The following is a 14,636-nucleotide window of genomic DNA, read 5'->3' as shown; positions in this document are numbered from 1 at the left end:
TCAACAGAATGCTCACTTTTCTACACTTTGATTAATGCCAAGTCAAACATGCCAAGTTACTCCAGGTCAGTGCATCCTGAAGAAAACAGAATACTTCAACAGCTTTGTGGGCAAACGACTAGCAGGCAGTCCTAAATGTATGCACACACCGTCTGTTATGTTCTGAGCTTCTCTCTGTCTCTAATAATATCACCGACCTGTCTGGTCCAGTCTGGACCCGTCTAGTGTATGCTCAAACATCTGGCAGCTCATCACATCTTGGTTAATGAGGCATCTGTCTGTCCAGTGCTGTCCATGAACCTACCCTGCATAGCTATTGGTCTCTTCAGGATTCTTCAAATCAAGTGAGGCTCTCTGCGCGCCGTGCGTCACGTGACACTGGAAACATAATCTACCACCGAGACATGGACCAGACCCTGACCTACTGCACTCAGCTATGGTGACCACATTTATGATGCATCCATTTAGAGACAGTCCCGAGGTTTCGGGATGTTTGTGTTCGTTCTAAATTCTCTTAACTCCTTGTTTGAATGGGTCACCCCTGTATATATGAACTTTGTTATGAGTCACACCACTTTAATAATTTGTTCACCGTTTAGTCACAAAATGTAATTAAGGGCTCTATATCAATCAGATCCGCTTTAGCCGACATCCGCATAGCAGTTGTTTTGGCGGTGTCGGATGTGGAACTGCATTAGAATTGTCAAATCCGCAAGAGGCTTCTGGCATATCTAAAGCGGACCATGCCATTGGCTGCACGGAGTTGCATTACGAGAACTCCCACGCAGCCTTGTTTACAAGTTTGAACACTGGAATGGTAGATGTCGTCTTGACCTCAATTAAGCTGATAGAAATCCTCTTTTATTTATTTCATTTAATGATTTTACATTTGAGCATCATTATTTCTATATAGCCAATACTTCCTCGTTCTAAACTTCTAACAAGAGTGGGACTGGTGTGGCTTCGTGACAATGATCAAGAGCAGCTACTCACCAATTTGACAGCTCCAATGCAGTTCCACCTCCGACGTCGCCGAAACATCAGGCATGCCGGTTTTGGCTATTGCCGGTTAATGCTTGATCTGATTGAATCTAGGAGGTTCTACTTGAGCTTAGACAATGGTATTGCATGAGAAGGTGATGCCAGCCGGATAATTCCTCTTAGAAAATATTTGTTAACCTAAAATCCAGATTGAAAAGTCAAGAGTCTTTCGCACTATAAACATTAGATTTTATTTCTGAAAGGAACAGAGAAAACAGTAAACCATTTCACACACAGAGACCCTTCCTTGCAGTAGAAAAAGATGCTGGCGGTGAGACACCATGGCTCGTGTCATAGCCCTTTGCATTCTGCCTCATGCTTATATACACTTGAACAAACAAAGCAGCTGACAATGTTCACCACTTCCTGGTAAACTCTGAAGCCTCAGTCCCAAGGCATAGCCCTCTAACACTGACCTCTTTCCCATTCATTTCCCTTTTAAACACTTCCCTTACTTAGTCGTACATTCCTTAAATAACATCCCCACTCTCCTCATTCTCTTTCCCCTATTTCCCATAGGAGCATTCACATACCACGGGTTCATGAAACACATTGAAGATAGAATAGCACTTACATACAGTAGCAGCAAACATTAAGAGGTTAGGAAGAGCATATAAAATGTGTTTGCATGTAAAGGCTTTTCAAAAATACAATGGACGTATGTATGAAATCCTTTGTGCAAAACAAAGGTAGGTGCTCCATTTAGGCCTACACCTAATTGATAATATGCTGGGGTATAGTCATGCATATTTACCTGTATTGCTTTTCTTTTTTGTTTACCTGAAAGTCTTCACTCAAACGGTGCCATGAAACACTGAAGCAACTTCAATATGAAGTTCGTCATGCTGTACCAAATTATTCCACTTTCAACGTCTCATTCTTTCACATTCTCACATTTAAAAGGCATACTGTATTTCGGTCAGTGCAAAGACTGCTCTGGAACTGTCAACCATGTCCGTCAACATTCGGGCGACTTACGTTATACTGACATTTTGATGGCTTACCTTTATGTCTAACGGCAAGGAATAGTTCCATCTCTTACAGGGCAAGTAAAGCTAATTCTGTTGATATAAAACTCACCAAAACAGATCTCCATGTACAAAATGCTAAGTGCAGGTTCCCAAATCTGGAGTTATCTTTCTCTTTTTGAAAAAGCCTTAGAGCTGGATTAAATCCGTAGAGCTAGAGTATTGCGACAGATCCGAGTTATAGCGCAAATTAAATTTAAAGGCAATGTTCCTTGTTCGTGGAGACTGCATTTACGGTAAACGTTGCATATGTCGGCTCAATCAGAATTTACCTTGAAATTTTAACAGATCTTTGGCGATACGGATTGAATCCAGTCCCTACTTGCTGTGTATACAGGTGGTGAAGTAATGCCATTGTATTACCAACAGTTTAACCTCATCCCCAGGCTCGGATTGCTGGCGCATAGAGTAGTCTCGACAGAGTGAGCGGGCTGGTGGCCGAGATTACAAACAGCTTAATGGACAATCAAATTAACATTATAAAGGAAGGCATCTATGTTACAACAACTCATGATTTACCACATTTTTTAAATTCACTACAAAAATTGTGTACACTTTTAAAGTCTAAACCAATTTCTAGATATCTCAACCTTAAAATGCACTTTGCTATTTGTCGTTAATTCTAGCTATATTTTTGTGGCTATGGCGGCATTTTACCACAATGCTTTATGTTGAGTACTGGTCACAGTGATTAGGGGGTTAACTGGATGATAAGATGCTTACAGGCTCAAACTGTTGTTTGTAGATTTCTATACCTTCACATACACCCCCAAACATGAAGAGAAAGAAACCCATTCTGAACCTTTCCATTGTGACAAAACAAACATGCCCACTCTAAAGCCCCACAATGACCTCAACTGTTGACTTGAACATCTTAACTGTTCAGATTGTGGTTATATCTTCACTGTTGAGGGGGGGGGGGGTCAGCCAGCACTCTCATGTGTACATACTATTACATTTTCTGTTGTCACTCCTCTTACATCAAGCAATTAGGAGTTGATTCTGTTGGAGAAGCTTGTAGATTTCTCATAAAAGCCTTGTTGTTGCTTCACCAGTATGGGGTTGTATTCTCTATGTGTCCCCAGCTCTGCCATTCAGGGAAGAATCCACTGGACGTTCTCGGGCTCCCAAACTGGTCAAACTCCATCTCCGGCCTCTTGCCGTCGCTCTTGAACTCCACTGGTGCGGTGGTCTGGATGATGGGGTTGCTGGTCTGGTCTGCATCTGTGTCGTTGTGGAGCAACTTGTAGTTCTTCTCATCGTTGTTGTCCCAGTACGTCTGATCCTGGGTGGTGAAGCATATGCAAAACTCCACGCGCTCCTGTGAGGGCACAGAACTTGGCAGGTCGACAGTGAACGCGAAGGTGTCAGTGTCCAAACAACCGTACACATTGTTTAGGTACGTACTAGCAATGTCCGTGTGGGTTTTCCACGAGTCAAACGTTAGCCGGATGGAGACTGATTTCTCAAAGCTTACGTTCCTGACTTTCACAGTGCCGGTGAGCGACCGTTCCTGGAGTATGCAGTTTTCCAAACATACTTGGTTCTTCTTGAGCCGGTTCCTGAAGTCCAGATAATCTGCAGCGGGCTGTGGGAAATCCAGAGTAAAACTTTTCTCCATGGAGACCTTGAGGCCAGCGGTGGCATTGGCCAGGTCAGACAGGTCAAATTGCAGGTCAGACAGTGGGTCCTCCTCAAACTCCTTGAACACGTGGATGGCCGTTAGGGACATGCCCTTTGAATCGGCAAAGACCACCCGCTTCTTCCCCTTGGCCCTGGCGCTCTTCCATCCCAGGCTGGAGTCCTCTAGCTGCTGCTTGGAGCTGATGCATGGCCTCAGTGGTTTGTAACGGTTTACCAGGTTTCGCGATCGGCAGTCCTCGTACGTGCTGAGGAAGCTGCGGAGGGGTGGAGAGCTTGCCAGGCAGATCCTCATGGCTACATCTACTGGCATTATGGGACCTGGCATTGGCCTGGGGTTCAACATGTGGAGGACCCTGTTGAAAAAGAAGAAAGCACCAGACAAGGTTAAAGGCTAAATAGTTATCTGTTTAGGTGAGACTGAAAATAGTCAAATGTAGTCTAACCAAGTAATGGAACGTTCCGAATGCAGCTGTGAAACCCTGACCTGATTTCACTGGACGTGCTACCTTCTCCCAGACCCCTGCTGACGTAGGTCATTAATTGAAGAGACCTGTCATCCAAATTAATCTGGCACAGATTTGTAAATATATATAATACATTTGGTCCTGGAACAGTTTGAAAATCTACACTGACAATAATGCTCAAAATAGTTTACAGCAGGCTATAATAATTATTTGTAGGGAGCTATATTGCATAATTTAAGAATTATAACAGGCCTCATTCTCAAGAAAAATAATTAAGCAATAAGGCAGGAGGAGGTGTGGTATATGACCAATATTTTTTATTTTATTTAACTAGTCAGTTAAAAACAAAATTCTCAATATACAATGGATATAGATATGCAACGCAGAGTCACAAACCCTGAGGTGCCTTATTGCTATTATAAACTGGTTACCAACGTAATTAGAGCAGTAAAAATACATCTTGTCATATCCGTGGTACACGGTCTGATATACCACAGCTGTCAACCAATCAAGATTCAAGGTTCGAACCACCCTGTTTATAATAAGCAATGGCCTTCAAAAATCTAGAAAATAAATAGCTATCAACCTTTAAAACGTTTTTACTTACACTAGAATGGCTTTAACACATACAGGTTTAAGTTCGTAGCAATGATTTTGGGCAGTAGCCTAGGGCAGGGTTTCACAAACTTGGTCCTGGGTGAACGCATTTTGATTTTTGCCCTTGCACTACACAGCTGATTCAAATAACCAAAACATCATCAAGAATTGATTATTTGAATCAGCTGTGTAGGGCTAGGGCAAAAGCCAATACGTGCACCCAGGGAAGGGGGGAGGACAGAGTTGGGGAAACCCTGCACTATAGAATGGCCAGTCAATAAAACAATTAAGAAACAGTCTCCAAGGTAAAATAAAATTGGTCAGTGAGTGAGTTAATCATATTTCAGCCAGAGGTAATCTCACCTGGCATTCAAAAACGTTTATATTTAAGTAACGTTTCATGTTCTTTCATTGCGCAGTTCAAAATAATTGTCCCATCTATTTACTGTGCATCGAAGCGCTTCATTTTTGACGCACTTTGAGCTTACCTTGTGCAATTCATTGGAAAGACAAACACTTTAAATGTTGCTCAGGAATAAACGGACTAACTTTTTAAAAACTAAATCGAAAAAAATGTTATTTAGCCATTCCGATGAAATATGGTAGAGGTTCCTGAATGCTGCGTGGCACGCCCCCTTCCCCTCTGCAGTCCAGCTGTACTGTTAATGGCCTCCGCGTTTTCAATCCGTAGGCTACATCGGACGATTTGCATACTGCTTCACGTGAATACATGATGATAGCCAATGGAGAAGCCAAACGAGGATGGCTCGAGCAATCCAATCAGCGAGCAGCTTTGCCTGTCTACAGTCCGCCCCAGGTGCTGAAACGTCTAGCTCAGGCTACGTTGAAGGATGGGGAGTGGAGGCGGAGATGGCTTGACAGAGTCATGATAGACCTCTACTGGTTGTTTTTCTGTTTAGAAACAACTAGCATGTAAATAACATAGTTATAATATTGTGTTGCACCCCCCCCCCCCCTCCACTCCCCAGTGCTTCCCACCTTGTGTCAAGTTGTGTCAAGTATCCTTTGGTTGGTGGACCATTCTTGATAAACACAGGAAACTGTTAAGTGTGATAAACCCAGCAGTGCTGCAGTTCTTGACACAAACCAGTGTGCCTGCCAGCTACTACCATACCCTGTTCAAAGGTACTTCAGTATTTTGTCTTGCCCATTCAACCTCTGAATGGCACACATACACAATGCATGTCTCAAGGTTTAAAAATCCACCTTTAAACTGTCTCCTCCCCTTCATCTACACTGATTGAAGTGGATTTAACAAGTTACATCAATAAGGTATTGTAACTTTCACATGGATTCACCTGGTCAGTATATGCAATGGAAAGAGCTGGTGTTCTGAGTGTTTTTTACACTCAGTGTGTATACATTATAGACGTTGTAGACATTATATACATTATTCCTTAAAGTAAGCTTATCATATCTCATAATATTTGGAAGATAGGCCTGAGACATCTCATAACATTTCATTAGCCCATTGGTAAAATTCCAGGTCAAGTTGACTCCTTTTGTATGGGAAAGTATGGGACCACAATCAAAATAGAAGCCTGGGTTGGGAGACATTTCTATTGAGACCTTAGGAACCTTCAGGCTCTGAAATACCTCCACCCTGACACAGCAAATCTATTTGAACTTGTCTGAGCAGTGTATAAATTCATCATAGGGATTGTATGATCATCTGCAAGATGCCATTTAAAGCTAGTAAGGAGGACTCTACACAGAAGTGTCCCGGGGAAACATTGTTCAATTCTGTCTCTGTAGGTCATGCTGGCCTTAGAGCGGTGCAGATTACGGTAGGTCTTTCTAGCTTGTGATGGGCTGGAGGAGTGTTCTCACCACAACCATGAATGTGGTAGGCACTGAAGAGGAGAGGCCTTGGAGAGAACAGTGCGAGAGAGGGTGTCAAGTGAAATGTCTGGCATTAGAAGCCTTACAACTCAGATATGTCTCTGTGAATCAGCTCTTGTCTCTGTGGGGAGATAAGGTGCTATGAGTGACTCTTACGTAATCGCAGTGCGAAAATGGAAACCATTTCACCACACAGTTCATTGGTACTGACTTCAGTTATAACTGTATTGGATTATCTATTTTCACAAAGGCCATCACAAGGTTTTTCACACAGACAATATTCTCTCTAGTGGTGTAAAGTACTTAAGTAAAAACACTTTCAAGTTCTACTTAAGTAGTTTTTTTTTGTATCTGTACTTTACTATTTTTATTTTTGACAATTTTTACTTTTACTTCACTACATTCCTAAAGAAAATGATGTACTTTTTACACCATACATTTTCCCTGACACCTGAAAGTATTCGTTACATTTTGAATGCTTAGCAGGACAGGAAAATGGACCAAATCACGCACTTATAAAGAGAACATCCCTGGTCATCTCTACTGCATCTGTTCTGGCGGACTCACTAAACACAAATGCTTTGTTTGTAAATTATGTGTTGGAGTGTGCCCATGGCTATCCATGAATTTAAAAAACAAGAAAATGGTGCTGTCTGGTTTGCTTAATATAAGGAATTTGAAATGATTTATACTTTTACTTTTGATACTTAAAGTACATTTGATCAATTACATTGACTTTTTATACTTACGTTTATTTAAAACCAAATACTTTTAGACTTTTACTCAAGTAGTATTTTACTTTCACTTTTTTTTACTTTCACTTTTACTTGAGTCTTTTCCTTTTACCGTATCTTTACTTTTACTCAGGTATGAGAATTGGGTACTTTTTCCACCACTGATTCTCTCTAAATAATTTTTCTTTTTGCAACATATTTCCATATAGCAACCATTTGGCATAAAGTATGTGCTTCCCTGGTTCGGTAAAGTAATATGTCTAGCGGTCACTGTCAGGAGTTCCTGCATATTCATTGGTCCATGCATAACAGGAAGTTAACTTTAATGCCAGTCTGCAGGTCCACAGAATGCATGTTCACTGCTTTACAGTAGCAACACACAGTGCCTTCAGAAAGTATTCACACCCCTTCACTTTTTACTCATTTTGTTGTGTTACAAAGTGCGATTAAAATTGAATTAATTTTCATTTTTGGTCAACGATCTACACAAAATACTATGTAACGTCAATGTGGAAGAAAAATTCCAACACACATATATATATATATATATATATATATATACATACAGTATATCACAAAAGTGAGTACACCCCTCACATTTTTGTAAATATTGGCAAAGTGTCATTTCTTCAGTGTTGTCACATGAAAAGATATACTCAAATATTTCATCCATCCGCAACCGCAGGGCTCTCCAGAGGGTGGTGCGGCCAGCTCAATGCATCACCGGGGGCACACTGCCTGCCCTCCAGGACATCTATAGCACCCGGTGTCACAGGAAGACCAAAAAGATCATCAAGGACCTCAGCCACCCGAGCCATGGCATGTTTACCCCACTACCATCTATATAGAAGGTGGAGACAGTACAAGTGCCTCAAATCTGGGACCGAGAGACTGAAAAACTGCTTCTATCTATTAAATAGTCACCACTAGCTGGCCTCAGCCCGGTACCCTGCCCTGAACATTAGTCACTGTTACTAGCCGGCTTACCACCCAGTATTCTACCCTGCCCTATGTACATAGTCATTGAACACTAGTCACTTTAAAAATTATTACATACTGTTTTATCCACTTCATTAGTACAGTGGGGCAAAAAAGTATTTAGTCAGCCACCAATTGTGCAAGTTCTCCCACTTAAAAAGATGAGAGAGGCCTGTAAATTTCATCATAGGTACACTTCAACTATGACAGACAAAATGAAAAAAAAAATCCAGAAAATCACATTGTAGGATTTTTAATGAATTTATTTGCAAATTATGGTGGAAAATAAGTATTTGGTCAATAACAAAAGTTTATCTCAATATTTTGTTACATACCCTTTGTTGGCAATGACAGAGGTCAAACGTTTTCTGTAAGTCTTCACAAGGTTTTCACACACTGTTGCTGGTATTTTGGCCCATTCCTCCATGCAGATCTCCTCTAGAGCAGTGATGTTTTGGGGCTGTTGCTGGGCAAAACAGACTTTCAACTCCCTCCAAATATTTTCTATTGGGTTGTGATCTGGAGACTGGCTAGGCCACTCCAGGACCTTGAAATGCTTCTTACGAAGCCACTCCTTCGTTGCTTGGGCGGTGTGTTTGGGATCATTGTCACGATGAAAGACCCAGCCATTTTTCATCTTCAATGCCCTTGCTGATGAAAGGAGGTTTTCACTCAACATCTCATGATACATGGCCCCATTCATTCTTTCCTTTACACGGATCAGTCTTCCTGGTCCCTTTGCAGAAAAACAGCCCCAAAGCATGATGTTTCCACCCCATGCTTCACAGTAGGTATGGTGTTCTTTGGATGCAACTCAGCATTCTTTGTCCTCCAAACATGACGTGTTGAGTTTTTACCAAAAAGTTATATTTTGGTTTCATGTGACTATATGACATTCTCCCAATCTTCTTCTGGATCATCCAAATGCTCTCTAGCAAACTTCAGACGGGCCTGGACATGTACCGGCTTAAGCAGGGGGACACGTCTGGCCCTGCAGGATTTGAGTCCCTGGCGGCGTAGTGTGTTACTGATGGTAGGCTTTGTTACTTTGGTCCCAGCTCTCTGCAGGTCATTCACTAGGTCCCCCCGTGTGGTTCTGGGATTTTTGCTCACCGTTGTGATCATTTTGACCCCACGGGGTGAGATCTTGCGTGGAGCCCCAGATCGATGGAGATTATCAGTGGTCTTGTATGTCTTCCATTTCCTAATAATTGCTCCCACAGTTGATATTCTTCAAACCAAGCTGCTTACCTATTGCAGATTCAGTCTTACCAGCCTGGTGCAGGTCTACAATTTTGTTTCTGGTGTCCTTTGACAGCTCTTTGGTCTTGGCCATGGTGGAGTTTGGAGTGTGACTGTTTGAGGTTGTGAACAGGTGTCTTTTATACTGATAACAAGTTCAAACAGGTGCCATTAATACAGGTAACGAGTGGAGGACAGAGGAGCCTCTTAAAGAAGAAGTTACAGGTCTGTGAGAGCCAGAAATCTTGCTTGTTTGTAGGTGCCCAAATACTTATTTTCCACCATAATTTGCAAATAAATTCATTAAAAATCCTACAATGTGTTTTTCTGGATTTTCTTCCCTCATTTTGTCTGTCATAGTTGAAGTGTACCTATGATGAAAATTACAGGCCTCTCTCATCTTTTTAAGTGGGAGAACTTGCACAATTGGTGGCTGACTAAATACTTTTTTGCCCCACTGTATATATTGTGTTCTAGTGAAGGCACATTTACTGCTGTACATACCTTTCCTATTCATATACTGTCTATACTGTCTATAGACCGTACACACAATCATATACATACAGTAAACTCCAAAAATATTGGGACAATGACACATTTTATTGTTGTTTTGGCTCTGTACTCCACTACTTTGAATTTGAAATGATACAATGACTATGAGGTTAAAGTGCAGACTGTCGGCTTTAATTTGAGGGTGTTTTCATCCACATGGGGTGAACCATTTAGTAATTACAGCACTTTTTGGACATAGTCCCACCATTTTACGGGACCAAAAGTATTGGGACAAATTCACTTATATGTGTATTAAAGAAGCAAAAGTTAAGTATTAGGTCCCATATTCATAGCACACAATGACTACATCAAGCTTGTGACTACAAATTTGTTGGATGCATTTGCTGTTTATTTCGGTTTTGTTTCAGATTATTTTGTGTCCAATAGAAATTAACTGTAAATAATGTCTTGTCATTTTGGAGTCACTTTTATTGTAAATAAGAATAGAATGTTTCTAAACACTTCTATATTAATGTGGATGCTGCCATTATTATGAATAATATAGAAATTACTCACAAATATCGTACCCCCCCCCCCCCAAAATACTAACCTTCCCTGTTATTGTAATGGTGAGAGGTTAGCATGTCTTAGGGGTATGATATCTGTGCATCTGTAACTTTCTCACTCATCAATATTCACAAGTAATTCAGGATGATCCATAATCATGGTAGCATCCACAGAAGGTGTTTAGAAACATTATATTCTTATTTACAATAAAAGTGACTCCGAAGTGACGCCAAACTCTGTCGTTGGAAAACCCTGTCCCATAGTACCTGTAAGCTGTTAGGAGAGTACTTTGATGTGGGAAGATATGAACATGGGAAGGACTCCATGATCAGATGTCATTTCAGACAGTAGTGTGAAGCAGCAGCTTATTTATTTACTGTATATCAACCAACCAGACCACATTCAAAAACATACCCACATATAGCTCAGTATACTATACTTTTCAAAAGCTTGATGATTCATTGGTTATTTGAATCAGCTGTGTAGTTTGCTGCGGTAATAAAACAAAACGTGAACCCAGGGTGGGGCCCCAGGACCAAGTTTGGGAAACCCTGCTATAGGAGTTGCTGAAAAATGATCCTCCTCAGTCAGGGATATGAATGGAGGGCAAAGACAGGGGCCTGGCAGCTACTGAGAGAAGTTGTTTTAACACATCAAGTTCAGATGCCTTTGCCATGTCCTGACCACATAGGTCATTAGAAATAGAAGTTACTTCATATCATCAATTTCTTTAGATTTTTTTGTGTGTGTGTAACCCTTCAACCGAAGGTTTATTTCTAGTTGGTATAATTCAGTTTTGGAAAATGTTGGCGGTCAATATGAATAATTCAGAGTCTTGATATTGCATACATACTATAAATATACAACATGTATAATACATTTCCATGTCGGTGAATTTGTAATAAGATACAAAATCTGTAAAACCTGCATATCTATGTGGTTATTTGAATGAAGGGTTCAGTTATCCTCCTTAAATATTTATCAAAGAGAACACTACAGATGAGACATTGAATAGCCATTCATGACTCATTTAATGTGCAGGTTTTGGGATGGCACAACTGGCTACCAATGACCTCTGATAGACCTGACGCCGCTCAGTTGTCCAAACCATTTGAAATAGAGCCAATGTCAATGATACACCGGCATTTACACAGCAAATTCAAGGTCAAGTTCACTTTTTTTAAAGACTTGGGAAAACTGGTGCTAACTTATCTTAGATGAATCAGAGAGGATGTGTTAATAACTTGATAATATTGTGTTAATAACTTGATAATATTTTTTCCACCTGAAATATAAACAATTTGTTACTATTTTCTGAAGTGTTGAGTAGGTGGTATCAATGGAGTCGGCATGGATGGGTCTGCTGCTGCTAAAATGTGACTAATAGCACCATCTAGTGATAAATGAGGAAGAAGACCGCAGTGAACAACACCCACAATACATTGCCTGAAAATATGAAGTTAGCTCTGAATAAATTGATCCTCTTGATGAATAAAATATGTATTGTTATTATTTTAATATTTTATATTACAACTGATATTTTATTTATCAATGTATTCATTTATAAATAGCAACAGTCCTTTTCTAATTTTGAATATGAATCCAGGCATAATCCTTGAATGGATCTACTTAAGCCTCAATGTGGACCAAGTGCACCTATAAATAAATACCATCTTTCATCCTCAGGATTTGGCGCCAGGAAATTGCACGCAGGGATGTGGTGGACTACCTACTACAGAATGGAGCCAATGTGCACTCCCAGGATGGTGGAGGCCTCGTATCCCTACACAACGCCCGCTCCTCCGGCTATGCTGAGGTGATCATCCTCAGCTGGGCTGAGTGCAAGACTGATTCCAAACCCAGGGACAACTAGAACTACACGATCGATGTCTACATAGGTACTGTTGGAGGCTGTCCCCTTGGAAAATGTGCATTGTTTAAGCAGTGACTGTCCTCTTGTGGCTTCAAGTAAAGTGGTCACATCTCCAGAAGACTCAGATTGATACACCAATCTGTAATATGCTTTAAGGCCCACTTTTTTAAGAGCCAAGTGTGGCAACGGGTGTGCCCTCTCTATATTGTTTCTGTATAACATAGGCCATTTCTTGATATCTTGTAAATGGTGATATGGGTGATTTGGTGTTGTATTTCTGCTGCAACATGGAGCAGGGACAACGATTTGTAACACAGATGGGAGGACAGCGCTGGACCAGGCTGAAGCGTCCACTAAAGCAGTGCTGAACGGTGAGTGGGAGGACCATGTTCCTCACAAGCATTTTATACTCACTAATGGCATGATTGAGTTAGTTTACACTCATTGTATCTATTTTGGGCATGGGAACAGAATAGAACATGTTTCTTTGTGATACAAGAATTGCAGAACATGCAGTTGAATGAATCAAAACAATGAAACACAAATGTTATTTTGGATTATGTTTTCACACTTTCTTCAACACAGGTGAATATATTAAATATGACTTGCTTGAAAGTGCAAGGTGGAGGATATCTCAGATGCTTTAATGACCTCCATTCAGATGCCTTGTTATCAACTGTGACCATTCTTGCGCTCTTCATTCTAATACATGTGGTGCTTTCATAGGAGTGGGAATGAAGACAAGCTGATGGCCATGCTAACACCATGTTCATGCTCTTCTAAACTGTTAATGAACAGACTATACATTTTTCATCACATCTCGAAAATTACAAATGCACAAAAATGAGGTAAAAGACATTCCGGCCGACTGGATGTTAAAATACATTTTTGCCCAAAACATTTGACCTAAAAGAGTGTATCAGTCAGGACAAACAAATAACTCCATGTTAAATGGTTATTTGTGGTGTTTCTTACTGGCTTTTGGCTACAACCGCCTGACGACATCGTAGCTGCTGGTACATCATTGGGCGGACTAGTTTGCGACTCAGAACTAAATTATTCCTCTGCTCTGTCGTTCCCTACATACTTTAGTCTGAGACTGACATTATTTAAGTTGTTGATGGTGACGAGGGGCGTTGTACAAAAAGTAATCAGCGATTGGATCGTCTCTAACCAATTAGAGTATCAAATCCAAAGACACATTTTCAAAACCACCGCTTTACCCATGTGTGTTCTGGCTCTGGCCCAACCCATTGGTTTCTGGACCAATCCCCACTAGCAGCTCAAAGAACACCTGACCCATAAGCCATGTTTATTTTTTATTTATTGTTAATATTCTTTATTAACCATATTTTTCTTGCTTGGAGGTCACCTACAATACTTGAAACTAATTGAGTCCAAATGATTTTAGGCATTGGGTAACTGTCAGATGAGCAGACCTGTTCTCCCTATGTAATTGTTGCAACACTCTCTTATCTGACCTCTTGTGTCTGTTACAAGATTAGTTCAGACATCGTGCTTTGATACAGGCAGTACGTGAAGCTGACATCGTGCTTTGCTCCAGGCAGTACGTGAAGCTGACATCGTGCTTTGATACAGGCAGTACGTGAAGCTGACATCGTGCTTTGCTCCAGGCAGTACGTGAAGCTGACATCGTGCTTTGCTCCAGGCAGTACGTGAAGCTGACATCGTGCTTTGCTCCAGGCAGTACGTGAAGCTGACATCGTGCTTTGCTCCAGGCAGTACGTGAAGCTGACATCGTGCTTTGATACAGGCAGTACGTGAAGCCGACATCGTGCTTTGATACAGGCAGTACGTGAAGCCGACATTGTGCTTTGATACAGGCAGTACGTGAAGCTGACATCGTGCTTTGCTCCAGGCAGTACGTGAAGCTGACATCGTGCTTTGATACAGGCAGTACGTGAAGCCGACATCGTGCTTTGCTCCAGGCAGTACGTGAAGCTGACATCGTGCTTTGCTCCAGGCAGTACGTGAAGCCGACATCGTGCTTTGCTCCAGGCAGTACGTGAAGCTGACATCGTGCTTTGCTCCAGGCAGTACGTGAAGCTGACATCGTGCTTTGATACAGGCAGTACGTGAAGCCGACATCGTG

The 14,636-nt window shown here is 41.2% G+C and overlaps 1 protein-coding gene across 1 annotated transcript; it reads right to left on the bottom strand.

Moving 5' to 3' along the window:
- Positions 1 to 1,214: 1,214 nt before the first annotated feature.
- LOC135505120 (protein phosphatase 1 regulatory subunit 3C-B-like) lies at positions 1,215 to 5,494 on the bottom strand. Its single transcript, XM_064924224.1, has 2 exons — positions 5,263 to 5,494; positions 1,215 to 4,066 (listed from the first exon to the last, which is right to left on the bottom strand). Exons 1-2 carry the CDS (start codon positions 5,274 to 5,276, stop codon positions 3,118 to 3,120), a joined length of 963 nt encoding a protein of 320 aa, XP_064780296.1. The 5' UTR covers positions 5,277 to 5,494; the 3' UTR covers positions 1,215 to 3,117.
- Between the last annotated feature and the right edge of the window lie 9,142 nt (positions 5,495 to 14,636).

Source organism: Oncorhynchus masou, chromosome 18, assembly GCF_036934945.1.
Source record: "Oncorhynchus masou masou isolate Uvic2021 chromosome 18, UVic_Omas_1.1, whole genome shotgun sequence".
NCBI lineage: Eukaryota > Metazoa > Chordata > Actinopteri > Salmoniformes > Salmonidae > Oncorhynchus > Oncorhynchus masou.
The sequence above is the reverse complement of the archived record's forward strand: the minus strand, read 5'-3'. Positions and strand labels throughout refer to the sequence as shown.